The sequence below is a fragment of the Onychomys torridus genome, chromosome 13 (genome assembly GCF_903995425.1).
Source record: "Onychomys torridus chromosome 13, mOncTor1.1, whole genome shotgun sequence".
Classification (NCBI taxonomy): Eukaryota; Metazoa; Chordata; class Mammalia; order Rodentia; family Cricetidae; genus Onychomys; species Onychomys torridus.
In genome coordinates, this window is record NC_050455.1 from 53,772,360 (window position 1) to 53,789,078 (window position 16,719).

The 16,719-nt window shown below is 42.3% G+C and overlaps 1 protein-coding gene across 4 annotated transcripts in view; it reads left to right on the top strand.

Annotated features, from left to right (window-relative positions):
* Positions 1-239: 239 nt before the first annotated feature.
* The window catches only part of Malt1 (MALT1 paracaspase), a 57,610-nt gene continuing 41,130 nt past the window's right edge, over positions 240-16,719 (top strand). For 3 of the 4 annotated variants that reach the window (XM_036205273.1, XM_036205272.1, XM_036205274.1), the window contains exons 1-3: positions 240-635; positions 6,602-6,768; positions 12,261-12,382. In XM_036205273.1, the coding sequence (XP_036061166.1) occupies positions 406-635; positions 6,602-6,768; positions 12,261-12,382 (519 nt within the window). In that variant the 5' untranslated portion in view covers positions 240-405. Of the gene's footprint in view, positions 636-6,601; positions 6,769-12,260; positions 12,383-16,719 lie in introns of those variants that run through there. The other variant, XM_036205275.1, reaches the window with a different exon arrangement.

The following is a 16,719-nucleotide window of genomic DNA, read 5'->3' on the forward strand; positions in this document are numbered from 1 at the left end:
CACACCCGCAGCCAGGCCCCGCCCCCTCTCCCACCCTCGCCAAGGCAGGTGAGGCTGTAGCCACTCATGAGCCGGCCCCACCCTATAACCCGCCCCCCTGAGCCCATCCCTCCCTGCCATTGGAGAGACCGCCCGCCTCGAGGCCCCACCCAAGCCCCGCCCACACACGCGCACAGCCAGGCCCCGCCCCTGGCCCCGCCCCCATCCCGCCCCCGCCCCTCCTTCGGCCGGCGCGCCCCGCGGCTTCTCAGGGGAACCTGTCTCGCGGCCCGGGAGCAAGTGCTTCTTCCTGTGACGGCCTCGCGGTGCAGCCGACTTCTCCTTCCGCTCCTGCGGCTCCCTCCCGGGACGGCGAGGCCCGAGGGGACCGGCTGGAGCTGGGCCGTCGGGGCTCCCGGCGTAGCCATGTCGCTGTGGGGGCAGCCGCTGAAGGCCTCGCTGCCCCCGACCGTGCAGCCGCCCCCGACCGCGCCCTCGGGGCCTCCGAGCGGTGCCCCTCCAGCCGGCGCCACCCTCAACCGCCTGCCGGAGCCGCTGCTGCGGAGGCTCAGCGAGAGCTTGGACCGCGCACCCGAGGGCCGAGGCTGGAGGCGGCTGGCCGAGCTGGCCGGCAGTCGGGGGCGCCTCCGGCTCAGGTGAGCTCGGGGTCCCGCGGCGGGACCCTCCGTCCGGGTGGAGGGGTGTGCCCCGGGGCGGGGAGTCGCGCGAGACCGACCGGGGCCCTGGGATCGGGAAGGCACTGGCCCCGATGGCCAGGTGGCCCCTTCTCACCGACCCTCGGCCCCTAAGGCTGGGGAGCGATCTTGGGGAAGCTTGTCTGCAGGGTCGTAATCCAGTGGGTTTGGAAGCAAAAGAGAGGGGTGTGGACACAGCCCTCGGAACCCGAAGGGCGATCTGGAAGGACCCGGGCGGGTGGAGGAATGAAGCGTAGAGAGAAGGGAGGAGGGAGAAGACGGGACCAAATTCACCATCGTCTTCAGTCCAGCGAGCTCAGCAAACTTTCGCCTGACTTCACCACGTACATTAGACTCTAAGAAATTAAAAGACTTTTCCTGCTGAGAAAAGGGACCACTGGCGTGGCTTGGCACCACAGTTAGTGATTCTTCAAGCTTTGGGTCTCAGGACTTCCACGCTCCTGGGAATTATCGAAGACTACAAATAGTTTTTGTAGGGGGTTCTCCACATTTTGCAGGTGTTTACGGAGATTTACTATTTGAAAGTAAAACCAATAACTCTTAAAAATATTGACCTTAAAAGTAATTCTTACATGGTAGCAGAAACGATGTCGTTGTTTTGTTTTGATTTTTTTTTCTTCAGAAAAAGTTTGTCCAAAAACAAATAGCGCATCGGTTAACATTGTCCTGATTGAGCCTCCCTCATGTTGGGATTTCAAGCTGGTACCATCATATTCATCTTGAAGGCTTTTTTTTTTTTTTTCTTCTTGGTTTCAGAAACAGGATCTCACTCTGTAGCCTGAGGTGTCCTGGAACACCCAATCAGCCAGTCTAGTCTGGATCTTGTAGCATTCTTCCTGCCTCACACTGCTGGATGCTTTGAACATCTTTATGGTGCCTTAGTTTAATTGCAGAGATCAATTCTTTTATATTTGACTCATTCCGTTGCAGTATCATAAGTATCAGAACTCTAGAAGTTTGTGTATACACCTTTAAGAATAAATAGCAGATACTTAGTAGTAGTAAGAAAAAAGTGCTTTAACCTTGTGAACCGCCTGAAAGTGGTCTCAGGAACCACCGCTTTGTACCCTTGTCAAGATTTCAGCCTGCCTCCAGGATTTGTCAAATAACTAAACTTTGACTTTTACTGTAATTATTTGAATACATCTTGATAAGCCTAGGAGTAGAAGTCATTTATTTTGTGTTATACACAAAACTTCTCTTAGACAAATGCTTATTAGAGAAAAATACAAATTTAAAATTGTATTTATTGAGTGCTTCATATTAGCTGGAAGGTCTATAGACTGCTTTGGGGAACATTCACAGTTACACATATGAAATGGCAGGTTGGTTGTAAATGATGTTCACTGAACACATAGTCTATTACAGTGTGCTGTTTACACGCATTATCCACCTTAATCTTCCCATCAACCCCAAGCTTCAGAGTACAGGAGTGGGGCAAAGAGTAATGCTGGTATGGGATTTTTGCTCAAATAGAAGAGGCACATGTTGCCGGGCGGTGGTGGTGGTGGTAGCAGCAGCGGTGGTGCACACCTTTAATCCCAGCACTCGGAAGGCAGAGGCAAGCGGATCTCTGTGGGTTCGAGGCCAGCCTGGTCTACAGAGCGAGATCCAAGAAAGGCACCAAAACATCACAGAGAAACCCTGAGAAACCCTGTCTCGAAAAACCAAAAAAAAAAAAAAAAAAAGAAGAAGAAGAAGAAGAGACCCATGTTGCCTGATTTGATTTGATTTGATTTTTTGAGCTGAGGATCGAACCCAGAGGGCCTTGCACTTGCTAGGCAAGTGCTCCACTACTGAGCTAAATCCCTAACCCGCCTGATTTTAATAATAATAATAATAATAATAATAATAATAATAGTCAGAAAATGGCAAACTAAGCTGGACATAGTGACAGACAGAGGCCATAAGTTCTGTTCTAGGAAAAAAAATGTGTAGGGCTTTGGGATATAGAACCAAAATATTCAAGCTTAGTAAATGTCTCAACTTCTAGACTTACATAATATAAGAAATTATTTTCTTTGAGAGTAGATCTGCAGAGTATTATGGTGTTAACTGTGAATCCAGTTAAGGAAGGTGCCAGGCTTCCTGGAGAGAGCCTTCATGGTGATGGAGGAAGACACAAAAGCCAGTATACTAAGCTCTGCCTAAAAGAAACATGGCTACTGAACTATAAAAGGAATGGATCCTTAATGCTGAGTATTAAGCTTTCCTTCCTAATTCAGTAAAATATTGCTAAGTAAACTGCAGAATGGTGTTTGAGGGGGCTTAGGGAAAAGTTCAAAGCAAATTACAAGGAGTAGTGTGGAGAGAAGGCCATTACTTACTGTTCATTTTTAGAATCTTAGAATTCAAGGTAGAATCTAATAAGAGTCGGCTGAGTTTCATGAGTCTTCCATGATGGTGGTTAGATAGCTCCATGTAGGTTAATTGGGCTGGGGAGGGCTGGAGAATCTGGAAGTAGTAACTCATACCGACTGACATCAGGAGAACTGGTTGGTATTAAAAGTGAGTGTGGAAAGCCAGGCATGGTGGCGCACATCCTTAATCCCAGCACTCAGGAAGCAGAGGCAGGCAGATCAGTGTGAGTTCTGGGCCAGCCTGGGCTACATAATGAGATGCTGTCTCACAAACAAATGAAAGTTAGCCGTGAAAGCTTGGGGCTGGCCAGTCTGAACCAAAGGGGTGGGTGTTGTCAGCTGGTGGTTCTTACGATGCTTAAGATTTTTTTAAAAGTTCGTTTAAGGGGACTTGATGCAGGTGGAAGAGCGTCTGATGGTAAAAGGTCGTGAAGGCATTTTCCTCTGACTGCAGTGTGCCTTAAAACCCTGATCCTGTTCAAGCTGATCTAGTATCAGACACTTTAAGGAAGAATCTCTACAGTAGCCCTGACTGACCTGGAGCTTGCTATGTAGAGTGAGCTAGCCTTGAACACAAAGAGATCTTCCATTGTTGGGATTAAAGGTATGCACCACTGTGCTCAGCTAAAATCAGATGTCTTTTGCTGGCAGTTTAGACTCATTCTTAGTGTGCCAGCATATGTTGGTTGGTGGTGAGTGGACCAGCTGAACTCCAAGGACTGGCGGAACTTTCAGAAAGCTTTGAAATATCTAAATTGTCTAAGCAGAGTACTTGAAAGTAGAGCTGTGAAACATGAACCGAAAGGGAAAAACATCTGTTGCCGCTTGTCTACAGTGTAGAAGAAGCTCCTTAGCTGCAGAAATCTTACCCTCAAGCAGATTATGGTACAAATGAAAACATGTGTTTAAAAGATTACTACAAATGTCCCTCATCTGTGGAGTCAGTCTGAATTTTGAAGTGCTCTAGACTCTTGCTTTTATCTCGAAATGCTTTTCTATCTAATCTTCTGGTACTATCCTTCACTCGGGGTTTTAAATACAGTCAAGCTGATTACAACCAGTGTATCTGCTTTTCACAGATGTATGTATGTAGATCACCAATGCCATCTCCTCTTAAATGGCTAGTAGCCACCTTAAATGTAACATGTCCCAAACTTAATATGTACTCTCCTGCAGACCTTAGTTCTCTGTATCTGAGTGATAGCACATCTTTCTAGTTGACCAGAAAACCCAGTCATTCCTGACTTGACTTGTATACACATCATTTTTGTCAGTCAATCCAGAGTGCTGTATGTTCAGTATATATTTAGAATCCAGCATCCATCCAGTTTCTTGTAGCAGTTGCTTGATTTCCCTCGCCTTTACTTATTCCAACCTTTCTAAACACACAGTAAGAGTGCTTCTTTCAAAATATTAGTAAGTAATTGGGGCTGTAGCTCAGTTGGTAGAATGTTTGCCTGGTGTAGATGGGTTCCACCCCCACTTCCACATAAACCAGACATTGTAGCAAATGCCTGGATTTCTAACATTTAGAAAATAGGGACAAGAGAATCAGAATTAAAGGTCCTTTATAAAGAGAGTGTGAGACGAGCTTAGGATACATAACCCTGTCTCAAAGAAAAGATCAGTGAGGTGTGGTAGGTAAGTGCAGTGTGTAATTCTAGCATTAGGGGGGTTGAAGTAGAAGGGCATTTTAATCCTGAGGCCACCCTGGACCTAAAACAATAAAATAAAAACCTTGAGTTAGGCTTGTTCCTCTGCTTACTATGCCATCCAATTGCTTTTCTAGTCCGAAGTGAAAATAATGTCTCCAGAGGTAGAGTTACAGGTGGTTGTGAGCCATGTGATATGCGTGCTAGGAACAGAACTCACATCTCCAGAAGAGCAGTGAGTTCTCTTTACCACTGAGCCAGTCCTCCAGTACCTAAAAAGAATTTTTAAAAGCAGAGTTCATCTGCTTCAGTGATAGAGAAGTTCTTTAAATTCCAAATTCAAGTTTACAGAAGCCACATCAAAGCACACTGTTACAAGAACATAACTAAAAAAGGAAAGATAGAAGTTGGGTGATAGGTAGTATCACCTTAGCCAAAAGCTGGTGAGTACCCATGCAGAAAATCAGTAAAACAAAATGATCCACAAATCTCACTTTTGTCTTTATATCCCGTTTCAGAACAGAAATACTTAACTTAATTTGCTCCTTGTTCTTTGTCAGGAAGGAAAACCAGCTATTGAACTTTTTTCCTTTATCAGTTAAAACATCCCTTGGTTATATCTGATGAGATGGCTTCTTAATTTCATGTGTTAGTGCCTGGCAAACTTCTAAATCATGAAACATGTATTTTGTATAGTGCACTCATGTAATTATGAATCTCCTTCATTTGAAAATTTAGTAATTCATTTCTAATATATGATCTTAGACAAGAGATTCTTATGTCTTTTCCGGTTGCTAACTTTATAACATTGATTATCCTATCCAGTATCATTTTGAGACATGAGCTTCTCTGTTCTTAATACTTCTCATACTGTTCATGCTATAATTTAAGGTATCTTGACCTTGTGGGATAAGGGACATGTTCCTCTCAGATGATAGCAGCATCTTGCCAGCTAGTTAGTCCCTTCACTTTGGGTCATATTCTACTTCATCTTTAAAGGAAGCGTTAAGGGAACCATAATTCTGTTATCTGACACATGTGCTTAAGATTTAGCTGGAAGTGTATCATAAATGCTGTCTAAAATAATTAAGGGAGGTTAAATCCAATAGTGATTATCCTCTATAGTTTTTCAAATCTTTTTTGCCATGATCTTGACAGCAACTGTTAGCTATAGAGGCTTTGATACACAAATAAAAATATTTTTTTTAGTTAAAATAACACACAGCCAGGTGGTGGTGGTGCATGCCTTTAATCCCAGCACTTGGGAGGCAGAGGCAGGAGGATCTCTGTGAGTGTGAGGCCAGCCTGGTCTACAGAGAGAGTTCCAGGACAGGCTTCAAAGTTATACAGAGAAACCCTATCTCAAAATACTAAGAAAAAAAAACAAAACAAAAATGCAAAGAAGAAAGAGTGAATAGGCCTGGTGTGGTGCCCTAGCACTCAGCACTTGAGAGGCAGAGACAGATAGCTCTCTAAATGAAAGGTCAGCCTGGTCTTTATAGCAAGTTCCAGGCCAGCCAGAGCTACATAGTAAGACTCTATCTTGATTGATAGAATGATAGATATAGATAGATAGATAGATAGATAGATAGAGATAGAAAGGAAGGACGTTTTCTAGCCTTTTCCTCACTTTCAATTTAAGGATAAAAGTTTGATTAGCGTCAAGACTAAATTTCTCTCACACCCTTTAGACTTAATAATTAAGGAGCTAAGGGGAGAGGAGACTAGGAGAGGAAGGAATGCTGGAGGAGGGAAGGGAGGAGGGGAAGGAGGAGGGAAGGGCCCTGGTTTCATGATGAAATTCATTTCCTACCTCCCAGGGTTTCTTCTGTACAGCACCTGTAATGGTCCAGCCACATATTAGACACTTCATGACTTAAATCTGTTGTTTCAGCTGCCTGGACCTGGAGCAGTGTTCTCTTAAGGTATTGGAGCCAGAGGGAAGCCCAAGTTTGTGTTTGCTGAAGCTAATGGGTGAAAAAGGATGTACAGTCACAGAATTGAACGACTTCTTACAGGCTTTAGAACACACTGATGTTCTTCAGCTTCTCAACCCCCCAGGTAGGTGGCTTTTTTGTTTTGCTTTTTCCTTCGGGAATGTTCTTCAGAAATTCATTGAGTCAAACTTAGAGAAAAATACATCTCTTGACCAGGTATATTGTGTGTTCAGTATTATTGGAATATCTAAATGCATAGAGCTTCATTCTCCTTCCACCTATGTTGGGACCAAAGAAGATATCAAAAGTGTTGAGTTATAGTTGAAGAAGCAAGGCATACAAGACATTTTTAAGCAGTTATTTAAAATAATTTGAATGTAACCCACATATTTGATATTAGAGGATTGTGCTATGATATTGTAGTCCAATAGAAGACTCTTAATTTTCTATTAAGATGCATACTAATGTATTTACATGTAAGGTTTCTATAATATACACTGAAATAGTGTATCCTAAAACACAGTGTACGTATGTGTATATAAGGATGAGATAAAGTGAATAGGTCAGATACTCACTGCTTTTGCCATTGCAATATTTTTGAAATGTTAGTCATAGGAATTTTTTTTATTATACTTGTATTGAGTGAGGCTTTTCATATGCAAAGTCACGTGAAGAATAGGAAACAAGGGGTTAGAACAGGAGGGGCTCATCAGTTAAGAGACTTGCTGTTCCTGCATAGGACCCAAGCATTGTTCCCCAGCACCCACAGCAGGCAACTCACTACTGCCTGTAACACCAGCTCCAGAGGATCTGGTGTCTTCTTCTGACCTCTGACATCTTCTACACTCACCTGCATATAAACAGAGACACAAACACACATAAATAAAAATAAAATACAAAATTAAGAGTAAAACAAATAGGAAACAGGCCTGAGAGATGGCTACTTAAAAAAATAGGATACAATCTAGCCTCCATTTAGCTGCAGGTGGAATTGATCAACTACAGAAATATCAGAGAGGAAGGACATTTTATCAATGTTACTTGATTAGGTATGGGGGTGTCTGAATCCCCAGTGCTCTAGAGATTAAAAGGAAAAATCAAGAGTTCCAGGCCAGCCTGGACTACATAGTGGGATCCTGTTTCAGATGAACAGACACTGCTGGTGGTGGCAACCGTGCATGCCTTCTTTCCAGGACTCTATTTTTCCATATGTCCCATTAGGAGCAAATAATCCAGTCAAGCCTGGAAGAGCTGTAAACTACGGACTTCATGCTCTCTATTTTCCATAACTGTGGTATATTAATGTTTCTTTATAGAAACAAATTGGTTATGATGTATATGTTTACATGCCTGCATACGTTTATATTCACCACATGCATGCAAGTGCTCTTAGAGGCCAGTGGACATAGGATCCCCTGGAACTGAAGTTATAGGTAGTTGTGAACTACTTGATGGTGAGTGCTGAGAACTGAACCTGCATCTTCTGTAAGAGCATTAAGCCATCTTAACCACTGAGCCATCTCTCCAGCCCCTATGATATGTTTTCAATATGAGAAATTAGGAACATAACATATAGTGGTAAATTGTCAGTTACACCTACCAGAAACCCAAACTCAAATTGATGAAGGTAATAAATTATTTCTACCTGAAACACCCAGAAATAGATAAGACTTCCTAAGAGGCAGAGAAGAGCCCTAAGTGTAATATTTTTCCTCTTCTTTCTTAGCATTGGCTTCCTTCTAAAACTGACACTCAATACCCCAGAATGTCTGCTGGGTCTTCTTAGGCTCATTTATCTTTGTCCCAGAATTCTAAGCAAAAAGCAGGTTATTCTAGTTAACTTGTTTTGTTCACTTGCTTGTCCCTAATACTGTCACTGTAGCCAAGGACATGGAATGTGTCGATATGCCTGGCTTAAAGCCAAGAATGGAGTTAGGCTGAGTCAGCTTTCCAGGAACCACATGGATCACCAAACAAAAATAGACCTGTTGGGTAAGAAAAAGAGGCAACAGACCCTGGAGGTGTAAGCAGACTGATGATCTTAGATTATGAGGGAGGAAATATGGACTCCCAGCCTTTCTCTATACCCTTGCATGCCTCCTTTGGAGGTGTACTGTGTTGAATGCTTGGCTTCTTCAACTACAGTGTATAGGCTAGGAACAATGAACTGCTAACGCAGATACCACATGTAAATGTTGCCCATCTCTAAACAATGAAGGTCCTAAAGGAGCATTTAAAAAGTTTTATATACTCAGTGCTTTGAATAATAGGTACCCAGAAGTTGTAAGGATTGAAATCCACTAGCCTAATACACTATCTACTAATTTCTCATCTTTATAGAACACCAAAGCCTCTGAAAATTTAAGCCTTTCTGGGAAGTAAATATAACCTTCTTCTCTTTTTCAATAATAAAATCACTCGGACTGTAGGTTGCATGATCTATAGAGTGAGTGGGGTATTCTCTGCCTCAGAGAGTTATAGGAATCACACGAAATGGAAGCTCATACCTGTAATCCAGCAGTCAGGAAGCTGAATTAAGAGGAGCAGCATGAGTTTAAGGTTAGCCTGGGCTACACAGTGAGTCCAGGTAAGCTTCAGCTACAGAGCAATATCTCTCAAACCAAAAATAATTATAGAAAATGTCTTTTATGTTTTAATAGCAAATTTGAGAATAAGACTATCATAAGAAAAACGTAAGCTCTGACAGTAATCAGTTTAATTTGTGACTTTGCTCAGAATTCTTCATTGAACACTTGTATTGAACCTTTGCAGTCTCAGGCATTGTGTGTGGATTCAGAGATGAACAAGGCAATCATTTCTGCCTGTTAAAAGGTCTTTGTTCAGTAGAGCAGACAAATACCAAATCTGGAACAACTATACAGTTACAAGCCACATGTAGTAGTGTATATCTTTAATCTCAGAATTTGGGAGGCAGAGGCAGGCAGATCCCTGACTTCAAAGCCAGCCTGGTCGACATAATGAGTTCAAGGACAGCTGGAGCTACATAGTGAGACCCTGTCACAGTGTGTGTGTGTGTGTGTGTGTGTGTGTGTGTGTGTGTGTGTGTAAGTTTATCTGATCTCCAGTTTTACATTCTTAAATCTTAGTGAAGATGCAGAGTGTGCTAGTGTTTTCTCTGTTTTGAACTTAATGTGATTTTACTGAAAGCGTTAGTTCTTCTTCCACAGAAAGCCATGTTTTTCTCTGACAGCCCTTGCAGAGAGTGTGATTAGGATAAGATTTGTTCTGTAGAAGCTGTGGCATCTTACCAGACCTTTCAGGTCCACATGCAAGAAGGAGGAACTAGATTCATTTTAACTCAAGGAAGAACTTTAATCTGATTTTGCTATATTCTGTTCCAATTGTTACGGAATTATAGCCAGAGATAGCTCTTCTTTTTTTTTGGTTGGTTTTGGTTTTTCGAGACAGGGTTTCCCTGTGTAGCTTTGCGCCTTTCCTGGAACTCACTTGGTAACCCAGGCTGGCCTTGGGACAGGGTTTCTCTGTGTAGTTTTGGTGCCTGTCCTCACTTTCGCTTTGTAGACCAGGCTGGCCTTGAACTCACAGAGATCCACCTGCCTCTGCCTCCTAAGTGCTGGGATTAAAGGCATGCGACACCACCGCCTGCCAGAGATAGCTCTTAAGAGACGGATAACTGTAGCATAGAGGCCCCTGTCTTTTGAGAAGCTAACTGAGATTCCTTTTTATTTGTTCTGAAAGCTAAAATTGGCTAAGGCAGAGCTGGGAGTGACTCCAGTGGCCACTAGCATGAAGCTGGAGATGAGTGCAAGTTCACCCTGAGACTTGTCCTCTCCTAATGTGGTTTCTAAGGGGCCCCTAGGAATGAGGTGTCGCCTTCACTAGCTCTCTCATTGGCCTTCCATAGCCCATGGGTTGACTTTGCTCTTGACCTGGTCCTCCTTAAATTATTTGTTAAACTGCTTCTAGTTGTGATGTGCCTGATCACAAGCACATACACCTGTAAACACATATGTGCACTTACCATACTCACATGTATCATATTTACATACACATAAAAATAATAATAATAAAAATTTAAACCTATTTTTAAAATTTTTATACAACGTATTTTGATCATATTTCCCCCTACCCCAACTCCTTCCAGATCCTACTTAACGTCCCTACACATGCAACTTCGTGTTTTCTTTCCAACAGTAAACCATAAAACAAAAAGCAAAACTCAAACAACAAATAACAAATCAAATCAAACAACTCAAAACAAATAACAAATAAGACAAAAAAGTGAAATAAAAAGCTCCCCCCTCCACACACACACACACAAAAGAAAAAAGAAAAAAAAAAATCTGGCCAACTACTCCTGGACATGGGGCCTGCCCTGGAGTATAGTTGACATCTAGTATATATATAATATACTCCATTGTAGAAAACGTATTTCCTCTATGCCAGCAGGCATCGATTACAAATAGCTTCTTGGTTAGGGGTGACACTCTGTGCCCACTTCCCCTTCTGCTATGTGCTGGCATTTTATATGGCTTGAATTTGTGCAGGTCTTGCGCATGTTGTCACAGTATCTTTGAGATCATACGTGTACAACCCTTCAGTATCTAGAAGACACTGTTTCCTCGGAGACATCTACCACCAATGGACTTTGAGGGGAAGGGCTTTGTGAAGACATCTCATTTAAGACTGAGTGTTCCAAAGTCTCTCACTCTGTACATCGTCTACTTGTGGGTTTCTGTGTTAATTTCCATCTACTGCAAGAAAAAGCTTCTCTGATAAGGATTGAGCAATATTGGATCTGTGGGTATAGCAATATGTCATTAGGGGTAATTTTATTGCTGTTCTTTCTGCAGCATAATAGTAGTAGGTTTCCCCTTTGGCCCATGACTTACCTTGTCTCAGGTTCTTGGTCATTTTAGCAGTGTCAGTTATAGGTCCTATCTCATGGAGAGGGCCTTAAATCCAATCAAAAGTGCTTGGTTACTCCCATGACATTTGTGCCACTGTAGCACCATCATATCTTGCAGGCAGATCATTGGTATACATTGAACCATTTGTAGCCGGGAGATATTGAAAGATTTTCTTTCTCCTTTGAAGTGTGCAGAGTACCTTCCAGTACCATGAACACTAGTCAGTAGGGGTTATGCTTCTAGTTATGAACCAACTCAACTTCTTGGATGTCTCTAGTTTACATCAGGTTGAGAAAAGATAACTTGCACACTACTTACTTGTGCAACTAACCGAGTTGAAGTGCTGGTAACGTGAACATTTATGACCAGGTAGGTATTTGTATGTGCTGGCATTGAGAACTGCATGGTGATGTCTGTCTAGCAGGTATCTTAAAAAGTGCATCCTGATCTCAGAATGGTAGTGTTTGAGAAAAAAGTCTTTCTAAAAGTTGGAGAAATGTGGCAAATAATTTCCCTTCCTAACCATGGAGAAATAGAGTATATCAAAGTCTCTTGCAGGTCTTTTTCTTATGGTTTTGCAGAGTTTTCAGCTGAAGAATGCATACTGATAGAGAAGGAGAAATAAATACCTGATTTATGACAAAGATGGATATTTCTTTGTTGTTTTGTGTATATAAGCAAGAAAAACCCTCTTTTGTGACTTTACCCTTTTGTTCCCCCTTAGGATTAAAGATCACTGTAAACCCAGAATCAAAGTCAGTTTTGGCTGGACAGTTTGTAAAACTATGTTGCCGGGCAACTGGACATCCTTTTGTACAATATCAATGGTTCAAAATGAATAAGGAGGTAATTTTTAAATGTCTTTTAATTCCACTTAGGTTGGTTGGTTAGTTGGTTAGAGGAAAGATCTTACTCTGTAGCCCAAGCTGGCCTGGAACTCACTGTGGAACCCAGACTGGTCTTAAATTTGTGGTGATACTGCTGCCTTGATTCTTAAGTGCTAGGATTAGAGTGTGAGCCACCAGACAATATGGCTGGGTAAAACCACTCCCAGAAGGCATAGTGTTATTAAATGAAAACCCAGTGACCCCTCTGTTCCAAACAGGAAAAAAGCTGTGCTGCCTGTTGTGGGGATTGGAAGAAAATGAATTTCTGTGTGGCTTTCTCATGGCCCTTTATTTTGGTCAGACCTTCCACCATCCCTCATTTCCCCATCCCTTACCACTCTTGTGCTTGCGTGATAGTGTTTATTCCCCGTGGCCCCTTGATTATGTTTATCCTTCTCTTAAATCCAAAGTATTCCTTCTAGTCCTCTGTAGAACTGGCTTGATGGTCATAAATTCCTCTTGTCTGTTTTTATTGTAAAAAGATTTAGTTCTCTTACAATTTAGTAGATAGTTGTGTTGGGTATAACAGTCTGGGTTGGCAGTTGAAGTCTTTCAGAACTTGGTCTTTCCAGGTACTTTGGCTATACAAGTTTTTATTGAACAATAATCCTAGGTGTTACTCTTATGGGTCTGCCTTTTTAAGGGACCAACCCTTCTGTCTTGCAGCTTTCAGTACCCTCTCTTTATTCTGTGCGTTTAGTATTTTACTATAATTATGTCGTGGGGATTTTCTTTCCTTGCTTCTCTATTTGGTATTTTGTAAGCCTTTTATGCCTGAATGGGTATTTCTTCTTTAGGTTGGGGAAACTTTTTTCTTCTGTTATTTTATTGAAAACATTCTCTCTGCCTTTCATGTGGTATTCTCCTTTCTCCATGCTCATAACTCTAAGGCTGTGTCTTCTCAAAGATCTCCATACTTTTTTTAAGAAGTCTATTATTGACCTTTACTGAGTAATACAAAGTCTTACATCTCTGACACTCTGGTTTCCACATGATCTGTTCTATTGGTGAAACTCTCCACTGAGGTTTTTATTGGGCTTATTGAGTTTTTCATTTTTCAGCATGATTTCAGTTTGGGTTTCCTTCAGCAAGTAAGTTAACCTTCTTCTTGAATTGACGTCCTCATTTCCCTCAGCTTTTTGTTTTTATTCTTCGGAAACATATTCATATCTTCTCTGAGTTGTTTGAACATGATTATAATGTTTTGAATTCTGCATCTGGTAGTTCTTCCAGGATTAGTATTTTAGGAGGTGACATGTTGTCGTGATTTTGTGTATATGTTGCTTTTGTTTCTGCACTCAGTGGAGTCAGGAGAGTAAAAAAGCAAAGTGTTTCGAGAAGAAAGGGGTGACCAGCTTCTTCAGTGAAGTTCTTGCATCTGAAGTAGATTGTTGATTGAGTCTTCTCTCCAGATCTTCCTTTTTCGTGGAGGTTATACACTGTTCACGAGAGGATCTTGTAAATTGTGAGCGGGTTGAGGTCTTTTCCTCTGTGGGACTTGTAGTGAAGGCCAGAGGAACAGGGCCTACCTAGTGGTGCAAAATGGAGACGTGTTCTCAGAGGAGAGGAGCCGGGTGACGTATGTGAGAGAGGGAATGGGCCTAGCTAGAGGCACAAGGGTGTGGGATCCTGGAGCAGTCAGGCAGCCAGGCAGTGAAGGGAAAGTGAGATTCTAGAGGAGCTGGATGTGATGTCAGACAACATGGCAACTTGGTGAACGAGGAAGCCTGGCAGCACAGGACTGCTTGAGGAGTCGTGCAGCGTATGGGGTGGGCCAGAGTGGGGCCTCGTTCTAATAGTTGTTTGCAACAGATTATGGTATCTCATAGAAAATTTATGGTTTTGTACATCTTTTCCCTACAAGAAAATAAAACAGAGCAGTTACAGAGACATTTAGTACTAGGTTAAGTCTGTGTTGGCCCCTAGTTACCATTACTGGATGTGTGAATCCCTGTCACCAAGGTTGTGAGATGCTATATGTATCAAGCCCTTGAGAGATGGTAACTAAAGGTATTTTATCATATTTTTTTCTAGTTGCTTTTATTTTAATGAAGTCCTCTTGTAGATGATAGAGAAAAAAATTTACTAAAGGAAGTAAATAATTATAAAATACATCATGACTAGAAGAAGTTAGTGTTAGTTTTATGTGGTGCTGTTTACCATGTGAGAAAAGTCAGTGGGCAAAACAAAAGCTCCCATAAGAGTTTATTAAGAGAAGGGACGGAAGAGAATGTGCTTTAGGCCTACTGAAAGACTGATGCAGGAAGAAAAGGGAATGATACGCGGGGTCCGCCTTTTATGGACTTCCCCCATGCATGTGCATAGATCATGTGACCACAGATTATGTAGGACATATGGCCCCGGAAATGACTAAGCATCTTGCAGTCATGGAGGCGTGGCTAGAAATCCTATCAGTTAGGAATATAGGGAATGTGGAATACATCTTGAATTTAAAGAGCTGTGATGGAGTTGGTGGTCTGTTCTAGGATATTTTTGTGGGTGCCTATTTTGTGCCAAGCCATGATAAAATGGAGCAATGACACATAGTGTCTCTTTGCCCAAAGAATCTGCATCTGGGGGAGAGAGCGATGGCGGCCAGTTTGTGAGTTCAGAGCTAGGAGGGACATAAGCAGCGTGTGTTAGTTACTAAGCGGTGCACTGTTATTCATTAGGGGCACTGTTTACCATGCAAGAAAAGGCACAAGGTACAACAAAACCCACTGTAAGAGTTGATGGGGGAGGAGAACAGAGGAGATGTGCTTAGACCTGTTGAAGATTGTGCAGGGAGGCGGGGAGGGGTATGTGGCCTGCTTTTTATGGACCCCCCTCCAACATGCACACATGGACTTACATAGCTACGCCATGAATGCGCATAGATCACGTGATCACGCTGCATGCAAATTACGTGACCATGCAGCACACGGATTACGGATTACACTGACTCTCTTAGCCATGTTTACTCTGTAGGGTTTTTTGGTTTTTGAGAAGACTGGAGAGGTCTGTGCCTAGGAGGGAGAATAAGAGTGTGACTTCAGACCATGTCTGTTATACATGCAAGTGAATCCCATGGGCAGTTTGGATAGCCAGGGAGATAACAGTGAGAGTTTATAATGAATGAAATTAAAAGATGGACCGGTCGATGGAGTCAGGAGAGGACAAAGCAAAGTGTTTCGAGAAGAAAGGGGTGACCAGCTTCTTCAGTGCTGCTGAGAAGAGAACGTAAACAGAAGAGTGTTTATTGACTGAGTTTTGATACAAAGGACTTAAAAGTGCGTTTTTGAAAATGATTTGGTAAAGGAAAGAAACACATGCTAAAGCCAAGAAAAAATACAGGAGCAATTTCAGAGAAGATGGGATTCTTGAGAAAGAAAAGCTTTTCCCTCTTCGTGTCTGTGCTGGGGAAGAGGGAGGAGGAGGAGCTGGAGGAGGAGTGACTCAGCAGGTAAGAGCACTTGCTTTTCTTCCCAGGGACCGCCTACAACGCCTAGCACCAACTTGGCAGGTTACATCTGTCTGTAACGCACTTCCAGGAGATCTGACAGCCTCTTCTGGCCTCTGCAGGCACTGCGTGCTTATGGTGCACATACACAAATATAGACAAGTACACATACAATGAAATAAAATGTATCTTTAAATTAAAAAAAAAAAAAAGATGGGGACCAGGCATGGTGGTGCATGCCTTCAATCCCAGATCTCCAGAGGCAGGTGGGTCTGAGTTTGAGGCCACCCTGGTCTACATAGTGAATTTCAGGATAGCCAGGGCCATGTGGAGAGACTTGTCTCGATAGATAGATAGATACATACATACATACATGCATACATTAGCAGAAGAAAAACATGGGTCTACAAGATGGCTCATTGGGAAAAGGCTCTTGCTTACAAGACTGATAATCTGAGTTTCATCCCTAGGACTCACATGATCCAAAAAGAGAACTAATTTCCAAAAGTTGTTCTCTGACCATCATACCATCATGCGTTGTGATACATGTGCATGTGTGTACATAATAAATAAGTGCAAAATATTCTGAAAAACTATATGCATGGAGAAGCCTATAAATTAAGCAATTTGCTAAATTGGTAAAGTTAGAGGCTAATATATCTAACTATGAGAAACTATGAGAAAATCAAGTGTGTTTCTTCATAACAGACCAGAGATTCTAGACAGTTGGTTCATGAATTTAGTTCCAATAGTTGGAAGGCAAAGAAGCAGATGGATCTTTATGATTTCAAGGACGGCGGGGCTACATTGTAGGACCCTGTCTCAAGACAAACAAACAAACATGCTTAAAAATTACA